The 25617-nt window shown below is 37.4% G+C and overlaps 1 protein-coding gene across 1 annotated transcript in view; it reads right to left on the reverse strand.

Annotated features, from left to right (window-relative positions):
* Mcf2 (MCF.2 cell line derived transforming sequence) overlaps window positions 1-25617 on the reverse strand; it is a 90921-nt gene that overhangs the window by 13657 nt on the left and 51647 nt on the right. Inside the window, 10 exon segments of the mRNA XM_032889498.1 lie at window positions 1093-1218; window positions 2220-2330; window positions 10681-10773; window positions 11747-11816; window positions 12088-12204; window positions 12885-12947; window positions 16362-16441; window positions 17962-18005; window positions 22662-22833; window positions 24600-24791. Coding sequence (XP_032745389.1) covers window positions 1093-1218; window positions 2220-2330; window positions 10681-10773; window positions 11747-11816; window positions 12088-12204; window positions 12885-12947; window positions 16362-16441; window positions 17962-18005; window positions 22662-22833; window positions 24600-24791 — 1068 coding nt within the window.

Raw genomic sequence — 25617 nt, forward strand, 5'->3', positions numbered from 1 at the left:
TTCATAAGGGTACAAAACAACTGGAGGATGGGTTATCCCAAAAGCTGTTGCCTGTCTGTGGGATATGTTCTAGCTGGGCTGTCTTGTCTGGCCACAGTGAAAGAGGATGCATCTAGTCTCAGAGACTTGATGGACAAGGGTGGGGGAATACCTAGGAAGTCCACACCCTCTCAGAGGACAAGGGGAGGAGAGAAGGACTGTTGGAAGGGGTAACCAGGAGGAGGGGCAGTAAGCAGGATGTAAAGTGAATACATTAAAATAAAATGAAAAAAAAAAAGAGCCAGGCATCTAAAGAATAAATAATAACACAAAACAAGATAAAACAAACAGAAGAAAAAGAATCCAAGTAGAAGCACAAGCACACACACATCTGTACACAGAAAAAGCCCATAAAACCCAAAACCAGAAGCCATAATATATACGCAAAGAACCTGTAAGGTAAATCTGTTTTAATTTCTTAACAAAGAGACAAAGGACCTCCAAAAATGTCATTTGAGTTCTTTTGTGTGGATGAGCTACTGCTGGGCATGGGTGTCCACTGTACTGTAACTTCTTAACTTTAAAGCATGCCATGTCTCACATATATTTTAAATCTCTATGAGGTTGTGGCATGAAAGAGGCTTCTTTGTCTTTGGGGTCCTGCATTTCTCATGTGGAGCTATTTCTGCTGGAGCAATGCTCAGATCTCTCCCTCATTCCTGATTGGTACATGAGTTTCCCATTGGATGGAACCGATTTGGGGAAAGATAGCAAGCCCTAAAGACTTGACCCTTTTTCCTATCTATTCTAGACTAGGGCAAGCAGTAATTCAGGGACAGTGTATCTACTTAGCTGATGTAAGCACTTATTCAAGCCAAATTTCCCAAGTTCCAGATTTGATGGCAGGCTGCTGCAGACCAGGAAAATGTCATAAAATTCCATTTGGCAGCTGATCTGCAGCCAATTCTCCACTTAGCATTATAAATAAAAATGCGTATATTTTATCCCCATTTGTTTGCCTCTTATGTGGTATTAAATCCAGTAGATAAAAGAAGGGATTTTGAAAAACTTACACCACCCCCCAAATTCCAACAAACCCTAAAATTTACTTACAACATAGCCATTGATGGCAGTCTGATGCATGGAATCATTCACTGACTTGAGCAGCTCCAGCATGGAGTCAAGGGCCTCCTTCAATTTAGTAGTTCCTTCACCTTCTTTGCTATACTTTAAAAGCTCCTTAATTAGTAGTCAAGAATTAAACATAATGTTAGTCACATATTTTTATAACTGCTGGAAAATGAATACCTTAAAGCTAATATGCTTTTGAGCAGTGATCCAAAGATACTGTCATTTTTAGAGTTCTTTCTTTCATATTGTCTGTCACATTAACATTATATTTAATAACAATGTCAAAACTGGGGAAGAAGTAGAATAATGAGCAAAGAGTATAAAACAAAGGGCATTCAATATGCATAGAGCTAAAAACCAAAAGCTACAAAGAGACATCAGAGATTACTGTTCAAAGCAATTACACGAGTTTTCCTCCTCTAAATACAATGATTTGTCAATCATGATGCATATAGCATCATGAACCACATTTTAAAAGAAGTGATAATGTATTTATACAAGATATATATTCCACTAATCCTTTTCCATTGAACCAGGGGAGTATCATTTGTATTTTTCATTGAAAAGACCAACAGGAAATATAATATAAAAATGAGTAGGTATATATTTAATCTTCCTTACATAGAAAATTATTTCCCAAAACATTATGCTTAAATTCATACAGAACTTATCTGGAGGATTGAGAGCTAACATTCCATATACTCACAGCTTAATCACCTTGTATATGTCATTTGTACAGCAACACAAAAGAGCACACTGCAAACATCGTACAGTTAAATCTGACCATTGCTCTCCTTCAATGTATTGCAAGTGCTTCCTACTCAACCTCTTCCTTTAAATGACTAACAGATCAGATTCAATAAATAAATAAATAAATAAATAAATAAATAAATAAAACAAAATAAACAAGTAGGAGCTGGAGAGATGATTCATTGATTAAGAGCACTGGATGCTTTTGCAAAGGACCTGGGCTTTATTGTTGTACCCACCTCGTGACTCAGATCAGGCTGGAATGCTGAAGTCCTGTTTTGACCTCCATGGCTATGAGGCATACACAAGCCACACATACATGCAGATAAAAATACTACATACATAAAGTAAAGAGCCACAGAATGCTTATGTAATTACCTCAAAAGCAACTGATACTTAGTGATTCGCTGAACTGGCTTGAGCAAATAGGAATCTAGACCAAGTCGATGTTTTAATTTCCGTTGACATTCCTGTCATTGAAAGATAATGATCAAATATACAGACTTAATGCAATCCCCATCAAAATTCCAACACAATTTTTATAGACCTTCAAAGAGCAATTGTCAAATTCATAGGGAAAAACAAACAAACAAAAAAAACCAGAATAGCCAAAACTATCCTGATCATAAAAGAATCTCTGACCTCAAGGTGTATTACAGAGCAATAATTATCATAATAAAAAACTGCATGGTATTGGTACAGAAACAGACAGGTCAACCAATGGAATAGAATTGAAGACCCAGAAATAAATCTACACACTCATGAACACTTGGATTTTGGCAAAGAAGCCAAAACAATATAAGGGAAAATAAAAGAAAGTATCTTCAACACATGGTGCTGGTCTAACTGGATCTCTGTATGTAGAAGAATGCAGATAGATAGATAGATAGTTATCACCTTGCACAAAACAAAACTAAAGTCCAAGTGGATCAAGGACCTCAACATAAAGCCAGACACACTAAACCTAATAGAAGGCAAAGTGAGAATGTGTCTTGAATGCACTGGTACAGGATACAATTTCCTAAACGGTACACCAGTGGCTCAAGCTCTAATATCAACAATTGATAAATGGGACCTCACGATACTGAAAGGATTCCATAAGGCAAAAGGACAAATTGGCAGCCTATGGATGGGAAAAGATTTTAACTAACCCTACATCTGATAGATGGTTAATATCCAAACTGGCTAAAGAACTCAAGAAGTTAAATTCTAACAAACAAGATAACCAAATTAAAAGAAAATATGGGGCACAGAACTAAACAGTAAATTCTCAAAAGAAGAATCTCAAATGGCCAAAAAGCACTTAAAGAAATGTTCAACATCCTTAGTCATCAGGGAAATACAAATCAAAACGACCCTGAGATTCCACTTACACCCATCAGAATGGCTGAGATTAAAACTCAAGTGATTGCATATACTGGTGAGGATGTGGAGAAAGAGGAACACTCCTCCACTGCTGGTGTGATGGCAAACTGGTACAACCACTCTGGAAATCAGTCTAGTGGTTCCTCAGAAAACTAGAAATAGTTCTACCTGAAGACAGAGAGAGCAATACTCCAAGGACACGTGCTCTACTATGTTCAGAGCAGCTTTATTCTAATAAACAGAAACTGGAAACAACCCAGATGTACCTCAACTGAAGAACGGATACAGAAAATGTGGTTCATTTACACAATGAAATACGATACATCTATCAAAAACAAAGACATGATGAATTTTTGCAGGCAAATGGATAGAACTAGAAAATAACATCCTGAGTGTGGTAACCCAGACCCACAAGCACAGGCATGGTATGCACTCACCAATAGGTAGCTATTAACCTTAAAGTACAAAATACACATGATGTTCCCCAAAGACTCAAAGAAGTTAAATGAGAAGAAAGGTACAAGCAATAATACTTAAATCATACTTAGAAGGGTTAAAAAAAATAGTCATAGGAGACATAGGGAGGGAGAGAATTAGTTTAAAAGGGTAGGGAAAGGGGAATGGGGAAGCAGGATCAGGTATGGAGAGGGACAGGATAGAGGTTCAGAGGGCCAGGAGAATGAATGGAAATCTGCATCTGCCATGGATGGGGCGAAGGTAGAAAATCTCTAGGAAGTCCCAGAGACCTAGGGTAGGGAAGGCTCCCAGGAGGCGAAGTAGTAGACCTTAGCCAAGATGCCTAACAGTGGGAACATGGAGCTTAAAGAAACAACCTTCTATATCCAAGGAAGACCCACAGTGAAAGGATAGGGACACCAATTCACGCATAAACTCTTGACCCTAAACTTGTCTTGTCTAAAAAGAAATGCAGGGATGGAGCAGAGACTGAAGGAAAGGCCATCTAATAACTGGCCCAACTTGAAACCCATCCCATGAGCAAGCACCGATTCCTGACACTATTAATGATATTCTGTTATGCTTACAGACTGGAGCCTAACATAACTGTCCTCTGAGAAGCTCCTCCCAGCAGCTGACTGAAACAGAAGCAGACACCCACAGCTAAACATTAGAGGGAGGGCAGGGACACTTACCTCTAGGAATCCTCAAACTCTGAGCCACTAACCAAAGAACATACATGGGCAGGAACAAGGCCCCTGGCACAGACACAGCAGACAGGCAGCTCAGCCTTCATGGCTGCCCCTTCTGACCTCAGTGGGAAAGGAGGCACCTAATCCAGCAGAGACTTGCTATGCTGGGGTAGGGGATACTCAGGGAGGGTCCTACAGTCTCCGAGGAGAAGGGGATGGGGAAAGAAATTAAGTAATAAAAAATAATGATCAGCTAAGAACAGTGGCACATGCCTTTAATCCTAGCATGCTGGAGGCAGAAGCAGGCAGATCTTTCTGAGATAATGAGCAATAAATGTTAAATTAAGAAATGTAGAGGGCATAGGAATCAAACAAATTCTTTATGAAAATTCCATATGGAATGACTTTGTAAGCTAATTTTAAAAGTAATTTATTTTAAAAAGACATATACCAACATTAAAGAGATGGGTCAGATATAAGGGGACTTGCCGTTCTTCCAGATGACAAGAGTAGTATTTGTTATATTTATATGTCATATATATATATGCAAAATACTCATATGCAAAAAAATTAAATAATTTTAATAAAAAATAAGATCCCAAACACAAATATTTTATAAATCTTAAGGAATATGCATCGGGGAAAAAAAATCACTGTTGGATACAGTACAAAAACCTTGAGAAAAAATATACCTGAAAAACTGAATACCATTTTAAAAATTTGAGAACACATGCCTACAATCTCAGCATTCAAGAGGAAAGATGAAAGTAGGTTCCTATAAGTTCAAAGCCAGCTTGATCTACATAGTGAATTCCAGGCCAGCTAGAGCTACAAAGAGACCCTATCTCATAAAGAAAAGGAGAGAGGAAGAGGAAACAAAGGAGGGAAGGAAGGAGAGAGGAAGAGAGGGAGGGAGGGAAGAAGGGAAGGAGGGAAAGCAGGGAGGAAGAAGAAAAGATTTTGAAGGTAGAAATTGCAGCATTTCAAAGTCTAAAAGTTTTCCATATATAAATTCACATTGGTATAAAGTGTATAAAATGTGAGAATGCAGGAAATGATAATAGGTTAGAATGATTAAAACGTTCTACAATCTGTCCAAGAACATTAATAAAAGACCAGCTCCATAGGCGAAAGCCTAGACAAGAAATAGGTTGTGCTAAATATAAATCTGACTGGGTATGAGAACAGAGTACTTTTTAAGATCGCAAGAAAAATACAGACTTCATCAACTGGTGCTGTATTTCATTCAGTAATTGGCTTGCTGCCACTGTAAATATAGGGGTCATGACATTGGGTCCTGGGAACGGTGGAGGGACCATAGTTAGGAAAAGATGGGGGTGGTTAGGACAAATGTGCATATGGATTTTGTACAACACAAGAGGACTGGGAGGAACTATACCTGAATAAGATATAGGGCCTTCTACTGAATGTAAATAAAATACAACATATAATCTAATTCAAATAAGAATAAATAGTCAACACTTGAAGATGATAGACAGATACATGTATTTGATCTCCATCAGGAAACCCAACTAGAATGATGAAATATATTTGTCTCAAGACAAAAAAATATTTGATAAGGGAGGATACTATATCTACATGGTACACAAACATGAATGCAGGAAAAACATGCATACACTATAAAATAATAACATTACTAAAAATTTGTTATAGCTATGGTATAAAAAAAGATAGAAACAAGCCAAATGCCTAACAACTATTAATAAAATATGATCTATCAACTCAGAACAATATCCAAACAGGAAAAAGAATAAATTATTGTTGCATACAATGTCATGACACTTAAAATATTATGTTAAATAAGCAGTTCTCAACCTGATGACCATGACCCCTTTGGGTTGAAATATCAGATATTCACATTGCAATTTATAACAATAGCAAAATGACAGTTATGAAGTAGCAGTGAAGATGTTATGGTTGGGGGTCACCACAACATGAAGAGCTGTATTAAAGGGTCGCAGCATTCGGAAGAGTGAGAAGCACTGTATTAAGTAAAAGAAACCACATAAAAATACCATATAGTTTAAGCTTTTGATTGATGAAATACTCAGAACAGGCAAAGTTACAAAAACAGAAATGAGATTAACAGCTGAATGTTAATTAAATGTATTGGGGAAATCAGTGTAGAGGTGACTATTAAAAGGTACAAGGTCCTGTAAATCTCTCTTTTATTTTATTTTTGGCTTGGTCCATTAGTTACCTGCTATTATGTTTTTGTTTTCAAAGGCAGGATGTCACTATGTAGCCCAGGTATGACTCAAACTCAAGAAGACCCTTCTTCCTCAGGCTTGTTAGTGCTGGAATATAACAAGTGTGTGGCATCATGACTGACTTTAGGGTGGGAATTTTAATGGCAAAAATGTTCTTAAATTGTGTTGATAACCACACAACCTGATGAATACAGTTAAACTACCTTAAAGCAGTAGTTTTTTAACCTGTGGATCATAACCCCTTTGGGGCCAAATGACCCTTTTACAGGGGTCGTCTAAGACCATTGAAAACACAGATGTTCACATTGTGATTTATATTAGTTGAGAAATTAAAGTTAGGAAGTAACAAAGAAATAATTTTATGGTTGGGATCACCACAATATGAGGAACTGTATTAAAGGAACATAGCATTAGAAAGATTGATAACCACTGCTTTAAAGGGATGAATTTATAGCATTTATTTGCATCCTAATAAATCTAATACCAAAACCAAAATTAAATGGACATTAAAATCTAAAACAAACAATGTAAAAGCTCTACTAAGCACAACTGAGTTGCATGGGCCTGATCAACTGAAGATGAGATAAAAAGTGAGCGAGAGGGCCTTTGGACTGGGGACTAAGGTTCAACTGAGATCAGATCAGTATACTGAAAGCGTGGAGAAGAGTTGAGTATCTGTACATCTAACAACTTTGAGACCTTCTCCTTAAGCACAATAGCAGCCAATTATATTTATATTGAACAGCAGTCCGAAAGATCTAAGCAACCAAAGAGAATGTACCCAAAGATAGATGTGGAAACAAAGTTCCCCACCCCCATCTCTCACCAGCACGTCAAAGGAAACAATCTGAGACAAACAATCCAAGACTGAGGACTGTACTCAATAAACCCAGAAATTCACAAGAGACTTTCAACCAGATTTCATATACCTGCCCATAATGCAACTGAACAGACAAATAATAAGCATTTCAGGACAGCGTCCAAGATGAGAGACAGGTGCTAATGAAAAAAAAAAAAAATAGAAAACCAGTTTGAATCCAGTTAGCAGAAAGAAAAAATGATTTTTAAAATGAAAATCTATTATTATCTTCATATTGATAATATGAAAAGAAGTCTAAAACAAAGAATAAGGGTTCCATTAAAAGTAAGTCAAAGAGTCCAGAAAATTAACTTAATTCCACTTAATTTTCGAAGAAAATCTCAAATATTAGGAATTGAGGGTGAAAGTTCCTCAAATAACCATAACTAGGGCTAGGATGACATCTCAGTTGATAAAATAGTTTCAAGCGTGAAGACCTGAGTGAGATACCCCAGAACCTGCATTTAAAACTTTTAAAACAAAGATATGTCGGGCAATGGTGGTACATGTCTTCTTTAATCTCAGCACTCTGGAGGTAGAAGAAGGTGGATCTCTGTGAGTTCAAAACCAGCTTGATCTACAAATCAAGTTCAGGACAGCCGGGGATACATATACTCTTGTGGTGGTTTAAACATGCCTGTCCCTTAGGGTGTGGTACTGTTGAGAGGTGTGGTCCTTGGGAGGAAGTATGTCACTGTGGGAGTGAGCTTTGAAGCTCCATCCAGAGCAGAAGAGTCAATTTTCTCCTGGATGCAGTCAGATCAAGATCCAGAACTCTCAGTTCCTCCTGCACCATGCCTGCCCGGACACTGCCATGCTCTTGCTAAATGTTGTCCTTTTAAGAGTTGCTCTAGTCATGGTGTCTGTTCAGAGCAATAAAATTCTAACTAAGACACTCTGTCTAGAAAAGTCAAAGCAAACAAAGAAAACAACAAAGATATGCATGGTGGCTTATGTTACTTATACACTTATAATCCCAACTCTGGGAAGGAGAGATAGGCAGATCTCTGATACCAGGTGGCCAGTTAGCTGACCCAACTTATCTTGTTCCAAGCTAAGGAGAGACCCTGTCTCAAAAAACCAAGGCAAATGGCATCCAAGAAATAACACTAAAGGTTGATCTCTGGCCTCAGCATCCCAGCCACACATGTGCATTTATACCTGTGCATACATGTCCACACACATACACACATGTAGCTGAGGACACATGAACATAAACACATACACATATTTTTAAAATTTAAATGGAACTGCCATATGCCCCAGCTACACCACATTAGGACTTCGAATCAGCGTTCTAGACATACTTGGACATCTAAGTCTGAATCATGAACATTCACAGTGCGTGATTCTCTTCAACAGATGAATGGACAATATGATATACAATATGGTCTTATTGAGCCATAACGAAGCAGGAAATTGTGTCATTTTGAGAAAAAAGAAGTGCTAGAATCATCATATTAAAAGTAAAATATGCCAGACTCAAAAAGAATTATAAAACCAAAAAATATATACATATAGTGTGACATAGAGAAATATCATTTATATATAAAAATAGGGACTATTTGAGAAGAGAACGGGGACTGGGGAGGTTGGTTTTGGAATAAAAAAGTGTAATTGGAGGTAACTATGTTCAATACACATGACATACTTAAATCAATGTTATAAAATCCATCAGCTTATATAATAAGTATATGTCAATAAAATTTTACATTTAAAAATGGTGGCAGCAATAAAACTCTCAATTAGGAAGAGTTGCAGATAATTCCTGAGAGCAGAATAGGAAAAGAAAAGGCTTGGCAGACAGAGAAAAGGTAACTATAGGGAGAGTCCAGGATTCTAGCATCCTTACTCCAGAAATCCCAGAAAAAGAAAACCAAGGAAACTAAGGTGGAAGAAAAAGAAGGAAATTGGACTAGAGGTTCCAGTTTCCGAGTAATCAGCAAGGCCAGGCTCAATGGTAGAACACTTGCCTAGTATATGTAGGCCTTATGTTCTACACCTTTACCACTAATGTCTAAAGAAGTAGTACCTAAATACCAGGACACTGCATGAAAATAATGCCACTAAACAAGGTCTTAGTTCCCTTGACTTTCTGAGGAAGAGTCAAACTGGCATCATATTTCTTCCAGAAATCAGAAAACAGTGAAGTAGTATCTTCAATTTTCTGAGAATAATTATTGCTTAGTTAGAATTCTATACTTAGCCCTCTCTAGAATCAAAGCAGTAGGGTACAGTAAAGACTCTTACATACAAGTTCTCAGAAACTTATGCAAATATATGACTTAACATACACATTTTCTAAATTCCTTCTACCCAATAGAGGGTAGAATAAGAAGAAGGCCATGAGGTTAGAAAGATGGCTTTTGCACAGGACACAGACTCCATTCTCAGAATCCACATAGTAAGTCACAACCATCCAAACTCCAGTTCCATGGGATCCATCGCCTTATTCTGGCCTCAATAAGCACCAGGTACACACATAGTGTGCATGTATACATACAGGCAATGTGCATACACATAAAATTAAATCAATATTTTTAAAAGGTTGGCATGTAGGTAGGGAGGCAAGCTACTGAAGAGACCAGTAAAGACGTGTTCCCAAATGATGTGTACCTAGAAACTGAGATGAGAGCTGTAAGTAGGTCAGAAACTCTACAAGTTATTTCTTTAGGATGAAATTTAAAAACAATTGATATATTAAACATATGAAAAAAACAATTTTTATGATCCCTAAAATGAGAAAAGGTTAAGGGAGGAAGAAAGCAAAGCATATAGAAAATTGAGTAAAAGGAAAGTTGCAATCGAAACACAAGAGAAGGAAACGTAACCATATTTTACTATATGAGTCATCTGCCCAGAGAAATTCCAGTCTTAATAATTGAGTTAAATATAGCCAATCGATCTAACAAAAATATACTGGCAGCTTTGGAGAAAAGAATTTCATATGGCTATGGTCATGGGACAGGGAACAGTGAAGGAGACCTAAGTCTTCATTTTTCTAAAGCAGGAAGGAGAAAGACAAGCATGTTATTTGGAGACAGGAAGGCAAATACCAGAAGTAGCTAAAAGTGGTTGCCTCTGGGGAACAATGAATATGTATTCCTATACACAAGTGTGTGTATATGTTTACTTTGGTTGAGAAAATGAATTTGTTAATGAAAAATATTCCAATATATTCCAAAAGGAATGTGTTTAATTCTTAAATAATTAATACCTGGAAAAAGGCACATTCAGAATACTTCCTCCAAATTAACTCTGACCTAGGTTTATTCTGACAGTATTTGGCATACATCTGAAAATCTTCCTTCTGTAATAAAGCACAAATGCAAATATATTACCAATTTATAAATACGAATTTCTGTTTTGAGAAAGACAGATCAAGACAGTGTGTGACCAACCATGATGGTGAATGTGATATAAAAAAATCCTGCTTTGTGTTCCATGGACAGCATGCCCATTGGGCCAGACAGCAGAATACCTTATTCTACATGCAATTTTAGAACTCCTTCTAACCAAACTTGACACTTGAGCAAGAAAACCCGTATCTTTTTAAGCTATTTATTATCATGATCTAATAGGCACCAATGTGTGTTTTCAGTGCCATTTAGTCTGCTGGCTGTCTAAATAAAGGCGTTTGTAGCTAACTCCCAAGTTAGAAGTAGTCTGTGGTTCATCACTGAGACATCATCACATCTAGGCACATGGCTACACAATTTGCTCTCCCTCTATCTCCTACTCACACTTTAACTTTCTTTCCTGAGTGTCTTCTACATAGCCACTGTTTATACCCTCAAGCTATGGATGATTCGACTGATTTCCAATCAGGAGAAGGCTGATCTTTCAAAAGGAGGAGAAACTAGATAACTGGTTGCAATTTAATAAAAAAAAAATCTATGACTACCTGATGGGGCTCTCTGTCTTTTAAATTTTGATTTTTTTAAAGAGGCATCTTCTAACTTTAACCAAGTTCAGCATGACTTTATTAATATGCTCCCATTTCTCACATCTTCATAGGTAGGGTGGTCCCTAGTCTCTATTGCGACGACCTGAGTAATTGAAACACCTAACATCACAGAATACAAATACGCCCTGAATATCCCTTTCATCATGTATTCCAACTAAACAATTTTGCATTAAGCACTTGCTGGAATCGATGAGTCTTTTCCAAATACATAGATATTAAAGGGAAGGGGAGGGGGTTGTCTTGTCTCCAAGGTTACTTTATACAAAAGATACTTTTTGAGTTGCCAATATTTAGATAATTTTGTAATCAGACTAACCCTTTCCAGGAAGCAAGGTCCCACTCTTTCTGGAGCATCAGAGCAATCTTCCAATCTGCTCATGAAAATGCTGTGGAATTATTAGACAAAAGTTATTTATGACATACAATAATAAACAAGTGAGAAGCTCTTCTTCCTACTCCTTTGGAAACAGGGTCTCTCTATATGGTCCAGGCTGTCTTAGAACTTACTATATGAACCAGGCTGGCCTTAAATGCATAGAAATCTATCTCTTTTCTGCCTCCCAAGTGCTGGGGCTAAAGGTGTGCACCACCACCACCCAGCAATAACATTTTGAAAAAAATAAAACCACCAAAAAGTTGAATTCGGCAATTACATACTTGTTATGGAATTCATATATTTCTGCCATATTTCCAAAGAGAACATCCTTTTTATTTCTCAGGAGAGGTGGCATAAGATCAAACATCTGTGGATTGTCCATCTCAGATCGGGTAGCCCTATTAAAAAAGAAGGCAATGTTTGTATTTGAAACATTTATATTGTTTGGTTGGACCATTGGCAGTATACATCCAGCAAAATACAGAGAAGCCTTGTGGGTACAGCTGATTGAGGTCTAACATTTAGATCCCTTAGTTATCAGAATTATCTATAGCATACTTTTGGAATGCAGGATAAGGAAGCCAAGGCTTCTACTCCATGGTCAGAATACAAAATAGTACTGTAGACTTCAAGTCTTTTATTGTAGTGTTGGAAACCAAATCAAAAAACCAAGTATGAAAATTAGAGAACTTAAAGTTCTCCTTAAATTAAAAGTAAGTGCTTAGATTTCTGTTCAGACCAAATTAGTACCATGGCATTTGTGTCAAATGAGTATTTTTATCTAAGCCCCAGTTCTTTCCATTTCAACATCTAAGTAGCAGCCTGGGAACAATTACAACAATGCGCCATGTCCCTAAGCTTCTCTTTTTCTCTAAGAAATTCTGAATCAGTATCCACACCCCTGAGAGGGAATATAAATGTAATCACTTCATGACATGTAGTCTCAAATAATAGCAAATAGCCACTGACAACCAAGGACAGAGACATTAACATAAAACCGCTCAAAACACTTTTTAATGAAAGTAGCCACGAACAGTTCAGGAAAATGGGGAAAAAACAATTTGTTACACTTACCAACAAAACAGTAAACAGCTCTCGAACATAGGCCCTCTCTGTCTGGATCAGTTCATTCAGAACATGGCTACAATGATCAGACCACAGTTATCAGTTAATGTCCCACTCTCGTATCACATTACAATGAATCAGTTATGACCATTAAAAATCATCTAAAGCAGTGGTTCTCAACCTCTGGGTTGCAACCCCTATGTGGGTTGTATATCAGATGTCCTGCCTATCAGACGTTTACATTATGATTCATAACAGTAACAAAATTAAAGTTATGAAGTAGCATCAAAATAAATGTATGATTAGGGGTCACAACAACACGAGGAATTGTATTTATGGGTCCCAGCAGTATTAGGAAGGTTTGAGAACCACTGATCTAAAGTAAAATGCACTAGTATATTAGAACTACCTAGGGGTTTGTTCCAGCATCAAAATATGAAGTTTATTTTGTAGTTGTTGGAAAAGCTACCACCCAGAAGGCTGTTAAACATACTTTACAAAGAAGGCCGGGTGTGGCACACACTTTAATCCAGCACTGAGGAAGCAGAGGCAGCAGTATCTGTAAGTTCAAAACTAACCTGCATTTTGAGCCAGTCAGGAATGCAAAGCAGGGGTCTATCTTAGAGTGGGGTGAGGGCTTGCAAATGTTAAAAGGCTGTATGTTAACATAAAAATAATTTCTAATTCACTTAGATAAGAACACATTTACTCCATCTCTAGCAGAAAGACAGGGAGAGTGAGGAATGGGGTTGCTATCCCACAGTCAAAGCTCAGACCCGTAATTCTTCCTGTCTGAAAGAAATGCAGGGATAGAAATGGAGAAGAGCCTGAGGAAAAGAAAGTCCAGCGGCAGACCCAAAGTGGGATTCAGCTCAAGGGGAGCCACAAAGACCTGACATCATTACTAAAGCTATGCATCACTCACAGAAAGGGACCTCTCATGACTGCCCTCCAAAAGACCCAACAAGCAGCCGAAAGACTCAGATGCAGATAATTGCACCCAACCAATGAACAGAAGCTGCTGACCTCTGTGGTTGAATTAGAGAAAAGCTAGAGGATGCTGAGGAGGAGAGCGACCCTGTAGGAGGACCAGCAGTCTCAATTAACCTGGACCCCCAAGATCTCTCAAACACTGGATCACCACCTGGCAGCATACACTAGCAGATATGAGGCCCCCAACACATACAAGGAGAGGGCTCTGTTCTGGGTTCAGTCAGAGAAGATGCACCTAACCTCCAGCGACTGGAGGCCCCAGGAAGTTTAGAGGTCGTGTGGTGTGGGGTGATGGGGACATCCTAGTGGAGATACGGGAGAGGGGGGGCGAGGAGGTATAGGAGTGGAATTGGGGGGGGGCACCGGGAGGGGAATAAAACCTGGAGTGAAAAATAAATAAATTATAAAAATTTACTAAAATGTTACAAAGCTTATGTCTGAATTAATGCCAGATTTTGATTCTTCTGGAAAACTAAATTTCCTGAGCTCTAAAAATCATCTCCTTAAAAAAAATATTAACCCTGTAAACGCCATTTTCCCCAGTTCCCAGTAACTTTCTGGCTTTTTTTCTTAGACATGTTGTAACGCACACACAGCGCCACTTGGAATAAAAGGAAAACTTAAGATTCTGTAGCAACACTGTGTGCTATCTGTGCCATTAAAATAAAACACAGGTCCTGCCCATTTGATTTCCAGCCACCATATTTAAACTTCCTCCCCTCTCTAATATAAGCAACCTATTTATCCTCTACCTTTTTACATTTCTTCTTTGGTTTTTCATACTTTAAAGAATTTAGACCCTGTTTTTTTTTTTCCAAATGAGTTTCTTTAAATTATCTTACGTAACTTGGGACATACACATTTCTCCATGCAAAATGATGCAAACTACTGGCCATTTCTAACAACAGGATATGAAACTTTATTGTTGTTAGTTTTTTGAGACAGACCTTACTATATAATATAGTCTTCCTGCTCTGGAACTATGTAAATCAGGCTGCCTTCAAATTTATCTGCCTCTGCTTCCCCCAGGTCTGGGATTAAAGGAATGTACCTCCAGGCCCAGCACATGATGTGAAACTTGTATATAGGTCAGTATTTTCAAGTTTAGAATATTAACATAACATTATAAAGTCATATAAAAGTGGTCAATGTTGCTATTTATGAAATAGTATCCATAGTCCAGTATAGCTTTTGACAAGGCCCTTCATTGATTTTCCTTTCTCTTAAAAATGAAAGAAATGGTGTCACAGTTAGCTTTAGATGTCTATTGACAAAAAAACTACAATAGCCTGGGAAAAAAGAATGTCAACTGGATAATTGTTCCATCCGTTTGATGTGTAGACACATGTGTAAGGCATTCGCTCCATGGATATTATAGAGGTCTCAGCCACTGTAGGTCCTGGGTCCCATGAGAAAGCAGACTGAGTAATCAATGGGGAGAAAGCCAGTAATCAACACTCCTCCATGGACTCTGCTTTAGTTCCTACCTCCAGGTTCCTGCCTGGACTTCCTCTCATGATGGATAATGATCTAGAACTATTAGTCAAATAAACCAGTTCCTTCCCCAAATTGCTTTTGGTCGTGGTCTCTATCACAGCAACAAAAACAAAACTAGAACAGATGGTATGGCCCAAGGGTACAGACTTTCATTTACTAGTTGAGTCATTCTGGGAAGCCACTGTACAGCATGATTACTATGGTTAAGGGAATGTCTTATATTTAGGAAATGTACTTGCAAAGTAGACATACACATCCGTGTTCACAAAAAAAGGCAACTGTCAGTGATAACTAACTGGCTATGGTGATCACCTTACCATAGCTCACACTGTGTATACCAAATTGTCCATTTTCCTTTCCTACTATTTTTCAGTAAAACTGGGAAGCGCAGGAGTTGGAAAGATGGCTAAGTAGTTAAGAGCACATGCTGCTCTTACAGAGGACTCGGGTGCGGTTACCAGGATCCAGACGGAGGTTTACAATCATTGGAACCGCAGGTTCAGGAACTCTGACCTCTACTTCTGCCTCCCTGGGCACGAAGCATGGACATGATGCATAGACACGAAGGATATGATTTATATATCATATATATGATTTACATATATGATTTACATATATGCATATATATGGATAGATAGATCTTATTTAAACTGGGAAACACAAAAACAACAAAAAAAATAAATAAAACTCTTGTTTTCCTTTTCCATCTGGAAATGAAAGGTACAGAAATCCTAAAACGAGACTAGGATGTAGCTGAGTGGCAGAGCACTTGCCTTACAATACGCAGTGTTACTAAAGAAAAGTCTCAAGACTCATGAAACAGATCACAGCTGCTCAGATCTAAATCCAGGACTTGTGGCACTCACTAGTACTCTTTCAATGCCCTCACTAGGACCCTATTTTACAAACTGAAAATTCTAAGTACCTGAGCCTTGGACACTGAACCAGAGCCCCCTATAGTGAGATACATATATGAATATAGTTAAAAAAGAAAGAATACTTCTTTAAAATATCCAAGCTACTGTCGGATTTGGGAGGCTGATCAAAATTCTTCTCTTGGCTATCATGAATGACTTCGACCTGAAATAAGGAAAATAAAAGTTCAATGTTGTCTATATAGGTACAGTACTTTCTCAAATACATGAATATTAAATTAATGTCAATCTTAACTTTGAAGATAAATTAATATACAGCACGGCATTTTTCTAAAAATGACTTGGATATATAAATGTTTCAAGTTACCTAAGGGTGTAGATTTAAGGTACTAACTGGGATTTATTTTGTACACTTCTGTTTACATCAGCAAAAGAAACTTTCTAGTCTATAGTAATGATAATAGAAACAACTTCGAGCATCACTACACGCCACACATAGGAATCTAAGGAACTTCACAAATGTTATTCTCCTTTTATTGTAACTTCATATTTTAATAAGTCTGAGGTTAAGAGAATTACCAGAAACTATACCATCAATAAGTCAAAGTGTGGCATTAAAGCCAGATAATCCAGTCACAGTTTATGTTATTATGCTATACTGCAATGCCTTTCAGAGTTATGTTCTAAGTACACACCAGTACTTAATCCATACAGTCCTTACAGGTGTAAGGAGGCTACCTTACAGATATCAGCCTATCGCAGATAACTGAGAACAAAATCTGAGACACATGCATTACCTGTGTCTTCCCCAAGGATACACCCCAAGACCTCCAGGAGATGCCAGTACTGAATCTTCCATGTACTATGCTTGGTTTCATATATGTATATTCATGATTTTTAAACAAGTCATATATAAATTAGGCACAGTAAGAGATTAACAATAATAACTTATTAAAAATAAAATATTCTGTCCCATAATATATACATATTATATATATATATGCTCTTTCTTTTTTGCTAGAATTTTCCACTGTTTTGAACCACCATTGAGTAGAGGTAACTAAAACTGCAGAAACTGAAATAAGGGGGGGTGCTTTACGTATCAAAAAATAAGAGCTGGGTGTGCTGGCACATGTCTTTAATTCCAGCCTTTTGAATGTCAAAGATAGCTATCTAGGAATTTGAAGCTACACTAGTCTATACAGTAAAGCCAGGGCAGCTCAAAAAGGGGATGGGAGGGAGGAAGGGAGGGAGGGAAGGGAAGGGAAATAAAAAAATGAAACAAATAGATGTATTTCCTGCATCCCAAGTCAATGTGTTCATGGTCCATGATAAACTGGACTGTATGCTTTGTTTTGGCAATACTACACTCATTCATGAAAGAAAGCACCATCTGTAGAAAGCATTGCTTAGGTGTGTGGAGGCAGACAGCATGGAGAGGGACTGGAATTTATATGCAGTGCTCTACAGAAATTATTCTGAATGTCAGCCAAGACTAAAAAACTAATGAAACAAAACAAAAATAACGACAACAACCAAACTGCTCACACACTGGAACTATGCCAGTACTTTAATTAGACACAGGCAGCAGATTTTTCTTATACGTGTAAGATTTTCAAATTCACAAGGCCAGTGTAATACATGGAAAGCATGCGTGAAAACGATGCTAATTCTCCAATTGTAGCAGCACAGCCAACACTGAATTCATTAATCAATTATACTTACTTTCACATTGCTGTGAGCTTGAATCTGTCTCCAAGACTTTTTCACTGGTGGAGAAATATGAAAGAATGTTAAACTGAACTAAAGTCAACACTTTTAATGAAAAAACACAAGCATGTTTATTAGAAAGAAAGTAATATTTGTTAGTATTTCAAAGCACTCTACAGAAGACAGCAATTGGTTAGACAGTTATATAAATCCACTGAACTTATGGACGTGAGTTTACTACGTATTTCTCGTCCTCGCCTTCAGCACACATGCACTTACTTGCCAAAAGAAAAGGGTATTAAGTGTTCACAATTATGTTCAAATTCAATATGCATTCCCACCACATAAGCATTCAGTCAGATTGTAGTTCATTTACTTACTGGATCAAAGATTTCTCTGAATCTAGCCCTACATGTATGAGACCAGGAAAGACAGGGGAGGGTAGTAGGGGGTGGGGAATGAAAAGAAAACAATATGGGGCTGGCAAGATGTTTCATCAAGTAAAATTGTTTGCTGATGATGAGCTTATCTTGTTCCCACGACCCATGTGGTAGAAGGAGAGAAGCAAACCCCACAAACTGTTCTCTGATCTACATGTATGTATGGTTTTACACTAGTGTGCACACATGTGCATACACACACACACACACACACACACACACGTTACTTTATATATTAACTTGAAAATTAATGGCAAAAAAATCCAAGTTCATCCTAGGATGTAGATTCACAATTTATTTGGCACTTGGCTCAACCAGGTCCTGATCTAAGCCCAATGATTTTTTTCTCTTAATTCTCAAGTCTATGCTAAGAGATGGAGAACAACATCTATCTCATGTTACAGATAAGGTATCACTGAGGTTAACATCTGTTCAGGAAGTAGAAGTGAATTTAAATCTGTACATGTTTCTAAACACTACAGGAAACATCTCCAAAGCAAGGTAAAATGCTCATTTAAAAACCCTCATCAAAAATTCAAAGTCTTAATTTTATTTTTAAACAATACATGTCCAGCACTGGAGAAAAATAAAACAGGATGGAGGGTGAACTGGAAATGTAGCTCAATTAGAACACTTGTCTAGCATGTGTTCAGTTCCCAGCACAGGGAAGAAATGATGGCTTTCACAGAAGCAAGCAGAGTCAGATGTCCTTTAAAAGTAAAAGACAAACCAAAGAATATATCAAGTTCTGATCATGAACACTGCTATCCTTCTGGGGTAAACAAGTACTGCTATCAGCATAGAAGAAACACAGCTCTATCCTCCTTCCCTTAGCAAAAGCTAGTGTCAGGCATACTCAGGGAGTGGATGGTCTTTCATATTATAAAATATAGATACTTCACCATCATTAATTACCAAGTATTGACACATGAAAGTTATATATAACTATATATTAGACTTAGTATAAATTATCATATAAAATCAGCTTCTTAATAAGTATCAGTGTGCCTCATCTTAAAGATACCTAACACAAAGTTACAAACTTATTATTTAAAGTAAATTATGGATTGGCTGCAAATACATTGAGAGATTCAAACAGGTATATGTGTGTATCTTTGTAAAACATCTTTTTCTGAAAAGCAAGGACAATATATTCATTCTCAACAATGTAAAGGCATGCATACAAAATAACTGAGCAACTGTGTGATATGACAAGCTACCCTGTGTTTGTGGATATGCAAAGGCGATTGCACACAGATCCTATCCCTGCACACCATCCTGTCTAGCAAGTGCAACAACAGACAGGTATGTAAGGCTGTATGGTGGGAGAAGAGCTAGCAAGAAGGCAATGAAACAAGAGGGGGAAAGTAGTCCAGAGAAATAGTAATCTATGCAAACTCCTCAAAGTAGCATAGAAGAGAAAAGGAGGCAAGGAGAGTGTGCCAATGGGAGCCAAAGTGACCATGGTGAAGGCCACCAATGATGTTATCTTGAACTCAGAAAGTGGCGGTAAAGAAAATGAGAGGAATAACTAGATGCACAGAAGGCTTACTTATCAACAAAAACAGTTAATTGGTATAGGAATGAGCAGGACCATCTAAGCTTGGACAAATGGGGACATTACACTACCAGTCAATAAGATGAAAAAGAAAAATTTTACATGGTTGGCAGAAGAGATAAGTTTGGGTAGTATGGTGAAACTGTTACCTATGAGAAATTGGATGCTGTAAATACCAGTCTGAAGCTTACATGACAGACCTAGACTAGAAATAGAGCTTTCAGAGCCCAATCATATCTAACACTATTTTTCACTGGCATTGCCCTTCCATAAGTTTCCTTCATGCTTAATGTGAATTCATCAACATTTTATCACATCCTGTCAGTTGCCAGGCACTATGCTAGATGGAAAACTCAATTTAATGAAAAAATTAAACAAGCAAAAACAGAATAAAAAACCAGTTTGACTCATTTTGATGAAAAATTAGCAAGTACTTTGATTTGATCAAATACTTGATTTACCAACTCCAAGTTTTGAAATCTTGTCTGAAAGATGTTATTACTTGCATTACCCATAGACCAATAGGGTAGCATGCAGAAGGTTTAAATAGTGATCTGGTTTTATTTACAGACCATAAAGGGTGATGGAGAAAATCATGTATCCATCCCAGCCATTTATCCATTAAGGTACCTTTGTTTGCTTAAATACACAAGATAGTCTTAAGCTGAAGCAAATTCAAGCTACTCCAAACAAATATTTCGATTGAGTGATGTAAGTCTTTAAAAATGAAAAAAGCCATGATTCACATTAATTTCACTAACTCTTTTTTAATATGTATTTTATTATTTATTTTTAATTTTATTTTATTCTGAATGTCAATGTGGGTGTGGGTAGGCAAGTAGGTATGTTGGTGCCCACAGAGGCCAGAAGAGAACATTAGATCCCCTGGTGCTGGAGTTACAGTGATGTTGAGCTGCCCTGTGGATGTTGGAAAGTGAACTGAAATCCTCTGGAAGAATAGGAAGCACTCTTAACCACTTAGCCACCTCTCCTGCCAACTGTTCTTTCATTTTGTTATGTAGTTATTTTAAGAAAGAATGCTGACTTTAGAAGCACACTATTCTTTACAGTCATTTTAAAGATAAGGTCAATGTTGAGAAAGAATAATGGACGGTTGGTATGAAAAATTAGATAAAATTATTTGCAGGTAGAATTAAAGAACTGATGCTGCTTTTAGATGCCAAACTGGTTTTTCATGTGTACAAACTCACAAAATGTATTGAGGGTAAGTAATATAATAAAGATGGGTACCTTTTGAAAAAATTTTACATGCTTGAAAGAAAGAATATCCAATTCCCACTGCAGAAAGAAAGTGTTATGCCATTAAATAAAAATCCAAGAAAGAAAGAAAAATGAAATAATACAAAACAAAATTTGTTGAATGACATGAATGGGTCTTGGATAGCCTGGTCACAATCCAAAGTGCTCTGCTTCAGGAAGACTTGAGCTTTGGGGGGTCTATTAAGAAAAGAGATTTAATCAGAGGGAAGGGATAGTCTGATTTATTGAGTAAGTCTTATTGTCTACAACTTTATTTTACTTTCTCTTTATGATCACCTTTTAAGTGAGAGGGTATTTGTCCCTATTTTACAGACAAGGAAAGTGAAGCCGTCAATGTGCCTAAGGACACACAGCTAAAGTATCCCAATATGTAACTGATGTCTACTTTGTGCTTGGAGATATAATATCAATTGTTGGGTTTAATCAGTTCTATTCTTTTTACTTTTTTCAATATCTTTCATATTTCCAGTATTTCCAGTATATTTAATATAGTCAACATTATTCATTTAAGCCATTGCTCATACAATCTTACTTTATGTATATGTATCCATTTTGGAATTACTAGCCGTATAGCTTCTAATGCATTTGTAACTTGATCCATGCTGGAAATGAGTTGTGTTTATTAACTACCTCTGGCTCAAGCCTTCTCAGCATTTCAAAGTATTTTCCTGCACTAGTAACGTGACTGATCCAATTTAATTCAAGGAGACTGAACTTAGTCATATGTTCAACTCTTCAACTTATACAAAAGACGAAACTGCTCCAGAAACTGCAGACATAGCTCTAAGAAACCCTTACGAGAGTAATGTTTTCAGACTTTCAGGTTGAGCACCATTAAGAGTATTTATTTTCCTATAGAACTTAGAAAGGAATGGGATAGTACATAATTAAATAGACTTGAGACATTCAAACAAAAAAAATGGAATCTGTAACAAAAAATTATTAACCCAATTAGCATCTACCAGCATCTATTTAGACAAGTAATCTACTCCTATTATATAAGACACCAAAAAACACTGTCTACAAGAACGAATAATTGCTTATTAGAATAATAGTAAGTATGTAGGTTTATAATGCATGTACATGTATCCACATATAAAATTCACATAATTTTGAAGAAAATCTGAAGGCCTAAAGCTGGAAAAATTGTCACACTCATTTCTAAAGCTAGAATGGTCCACATTGAGGTGACCATCGCCTGACACGATTCTACTACATTCTATGATCATACAGTGATACTAGTATGCCTTATGAACATAAAGAAATATCATTCTGACTTCTTTCTTGTACAACAGTGGTTAAGCATGAACAATGAAGCTAAATGGTTTTAAAATTTATCAGGATTTAAAAGGAATTTAGTAACAATATCATGTTCATCAAAGGAAACAATAGCAAGCCAAAAGAGACATAGCAAGTGAGAAAGCAAGTTGCTTTACCATGTTTAGGTGAAAAGAATATTGTTCTGGCTCTCATCACATTTTCAGGTGCCGGAATCGTATTCTGGACTGCCCCCTCAGGTCTATCTTTTGAGATCTTATAAGCATTCTGTTGATTCTCAAATACACTTCGAATATTTTCAAGCTTTTGTTGTATATTCTTCATTTGAGCCTATGAATTACATAAGAATTCTATGAGCTAGGGCAGAGAAATGGATCAGCAGTTAACACTGGATGCTCTTGCAGGACTTGGGTTCACTTCCCAGCATCCACATGTCTACTCAGAACCATCTTTAACTCTAGTTTTTGGGTTATTCAACACCTTCTTCTGGTCTCCATAGGCACCAGATTTTGCACACAACACACATGTATACCCACATGCAGTGAAAAAACTTATGTACATAAAATAAAATAGAAAATCATGAGTTGCTGTGGATAGTAGAGAACATCTTCAATCCCAGAACTGAGGAGGCAGAGGCAAGCAGATCTCTTGAGTTCAAGGCCAGCCTGGTCTACATAGCTAGTTCCAAGTCAGCCAGTGCTATATAGCTAGATTTTTCTCAAAAAATTATGAGTGACTTTCTGAAATAAGTCATAACAACTATTATTACATTCATCAGACACAGTTAAAAATTAATTTTTGGACTGGAAGATGATTCAGTCACTACAGTGCTTGCTGCATAGTCTCGAAAACCTGAGATCAGAGCCCCAGAAGCCATATAAAATCCAGACATGGCAGGAATACCTATAACCTCAGTGCTGGGGTAGCATAAACAGGAGGATCCCTGAAGCTCATTGGCCAGCTAAGCCTAACTGAATCAATGCGTGTTCCAATTCACTTGAGACTCTGTCTCAACATAACAAAGTAACTAGGAAAGATACTGAAAATCAACCTTTGGCTCCCACCTGCATGCGCACATATACACATCCACCCAAATATGGTATAGATATAATATATATGGTATAGATATTAAACACCAAATAAATGAATATATAAGTAACAAAGTTAAATATCTTTAGATTAGACTGTAGTAGAATATTTGTGGACTAGGGAGATGGCTTATTGGGTAGTGTTTTCTACACAAGTATGAGGACCTGACTTTGAATCCCAAGAACCCATATACAAAGTGGGACATGGTAGTGTGCATGCATAATCTCTAGGGCTTGCTGGCTTGCCAGTGTAGCTGAGCAAGCAAGTAGTAGGTCCAATGAGAGACCTTGTCTCAAAACAAGGTAGAGAGAAATAGAGGAAGATACCAGATATGAACCTCTGGCCTCTGTATATCATGTGCTCATATACACAAGTACACATACACGTACAAACATGTAACACAAACACAGAAACAACTTATTTCAAGCACAAAACATAACTAGAGCAAATTTAGTAAAGAAACAGAAAATATTAGTGTATTCTCTTCATGTAAATATAAACCAAAGTTCCAGTATAAACAACCTGAGCAGGTGGAACATATTAATCCTAAACCTGATCCTAACACTCTACTCCAATTAAGGACCCTTCCCTGAGGATGCAAACCAAGTATATGTGAAAGCTCACAGCACATCTAAATCGCTTACAAATAATAGAGTCAAAATGGGCTTAGTAACAGGAAGCCAGACTAGTCTACCCAACAAGTTCTAAGCCAACCAAGACTATACAGTGAAACTGATCTCAAACATCATCATCATCATCATCATCATCATCACAATAATAATAATAATAATAATAAATATTAATAGGCTCAAAGCTCACAGTGAAAGTCTTATTATATAACAAACATATGCCTGTGGATTCTCTGATACACGACAGTGGCACTATCGCCCCACAGTCCCAAAGAGGACTGTGTATGCACACACTAATATAAAGTTGTTGTGAGATAGTAAACTCTTACACCCTGGTGATTAATTTGCTTGCGCATCTTTGAATAAAATGTCTCTCACCTTGAGTTCAGGAGATAGGAGCACATCAAATTCAAATTGCATGTTTTCGATATCATAACTGATGAAAGGCCTGGCCATTTGAAGGAAATTGTCCACATCCTGAAGGGCTTTCTGAGCATCTTCTTTAGTCTGAAACTTATCCATTCCCCGGTTAGCCAGGAGGCATTCCCCTTGATCACAGCACTGACGTGCCTGATAAGGAAAATCACAAAAATCAAAGCAGCAAAGGGTAAGACTGTTATGATAAAGGGAATATACTTCCTGGGTTTGTATTGTTACATCTTTGCGGAGGGGAGGGGGATGTGGGTGGGTGTGCAAAGCATACTCATGCCACAGCATACATGTGGAGGTCAGAGGACAACTTGGCAGGAGTCACTTCTTTCCTTCCAGCAATGGCCCCTTTGGATTAGACTCTGGTAATGAAGCTCATCAGCCTTACCCACTGAGCCATCTTGTGGGCTAGAACTGTCTCACTTCTGTCGATCAGAATTATTTTCAGAGCCCAGCTGTGGTGGCACACAATTTTAATTCCAATACCCAGGAGGCAGGTGCAGGAGAATCTCTGAGTTTGAAGCCAGCCTGGTCTACACAGCAAGTTCCTAGCCAGTGAGAACTACATAGCAAGATTCTGTCTCCATTTAAAAAAAAAGAAAAGAAAAGAAAAAAAAATGCTTTCAGAGCTGTTAATAAATGATATCTGGTGTTGCCCCCAGAAATTCTGATTCAGTAGCTCTGGGCTGCCGGCCAGACATTTATACTGTTAAAGCGCTCCACAGGTATTGCTGATGCAGAGCCAAGGTGGAGAAGCACTGCATTTATTTCATAACAAGTAATTTCTCCTGCAGCAGGAGTCTGGCCATTTTCTCAACACTAACAATTTAGTTGCGTGTTATTTTCTACAAATCAATGGCTGAAATATGAAGCTCCTAACAAATATAAAGTGTAATATCAATGCCTGATGATTGCCAAGGACAAGAATAAGGGTTTTTTTTTTTAACCAGAAAAAGAGATGTGCAGA

The sequence above is a fragment of the Rattus rattus genome, chromosome X (assembly GCF_011064425.1).
Source record: "Rattus rattus isolate New Zealand chromosome X, Rrattus_CSIRO_v1, whole genome shotgun sequence".
Lineage (NCBI taxonomy): Eukaryota > Metazoa > Chordata > Mammalia > Rodentia > Muridae > Rattus > Rattus rattus.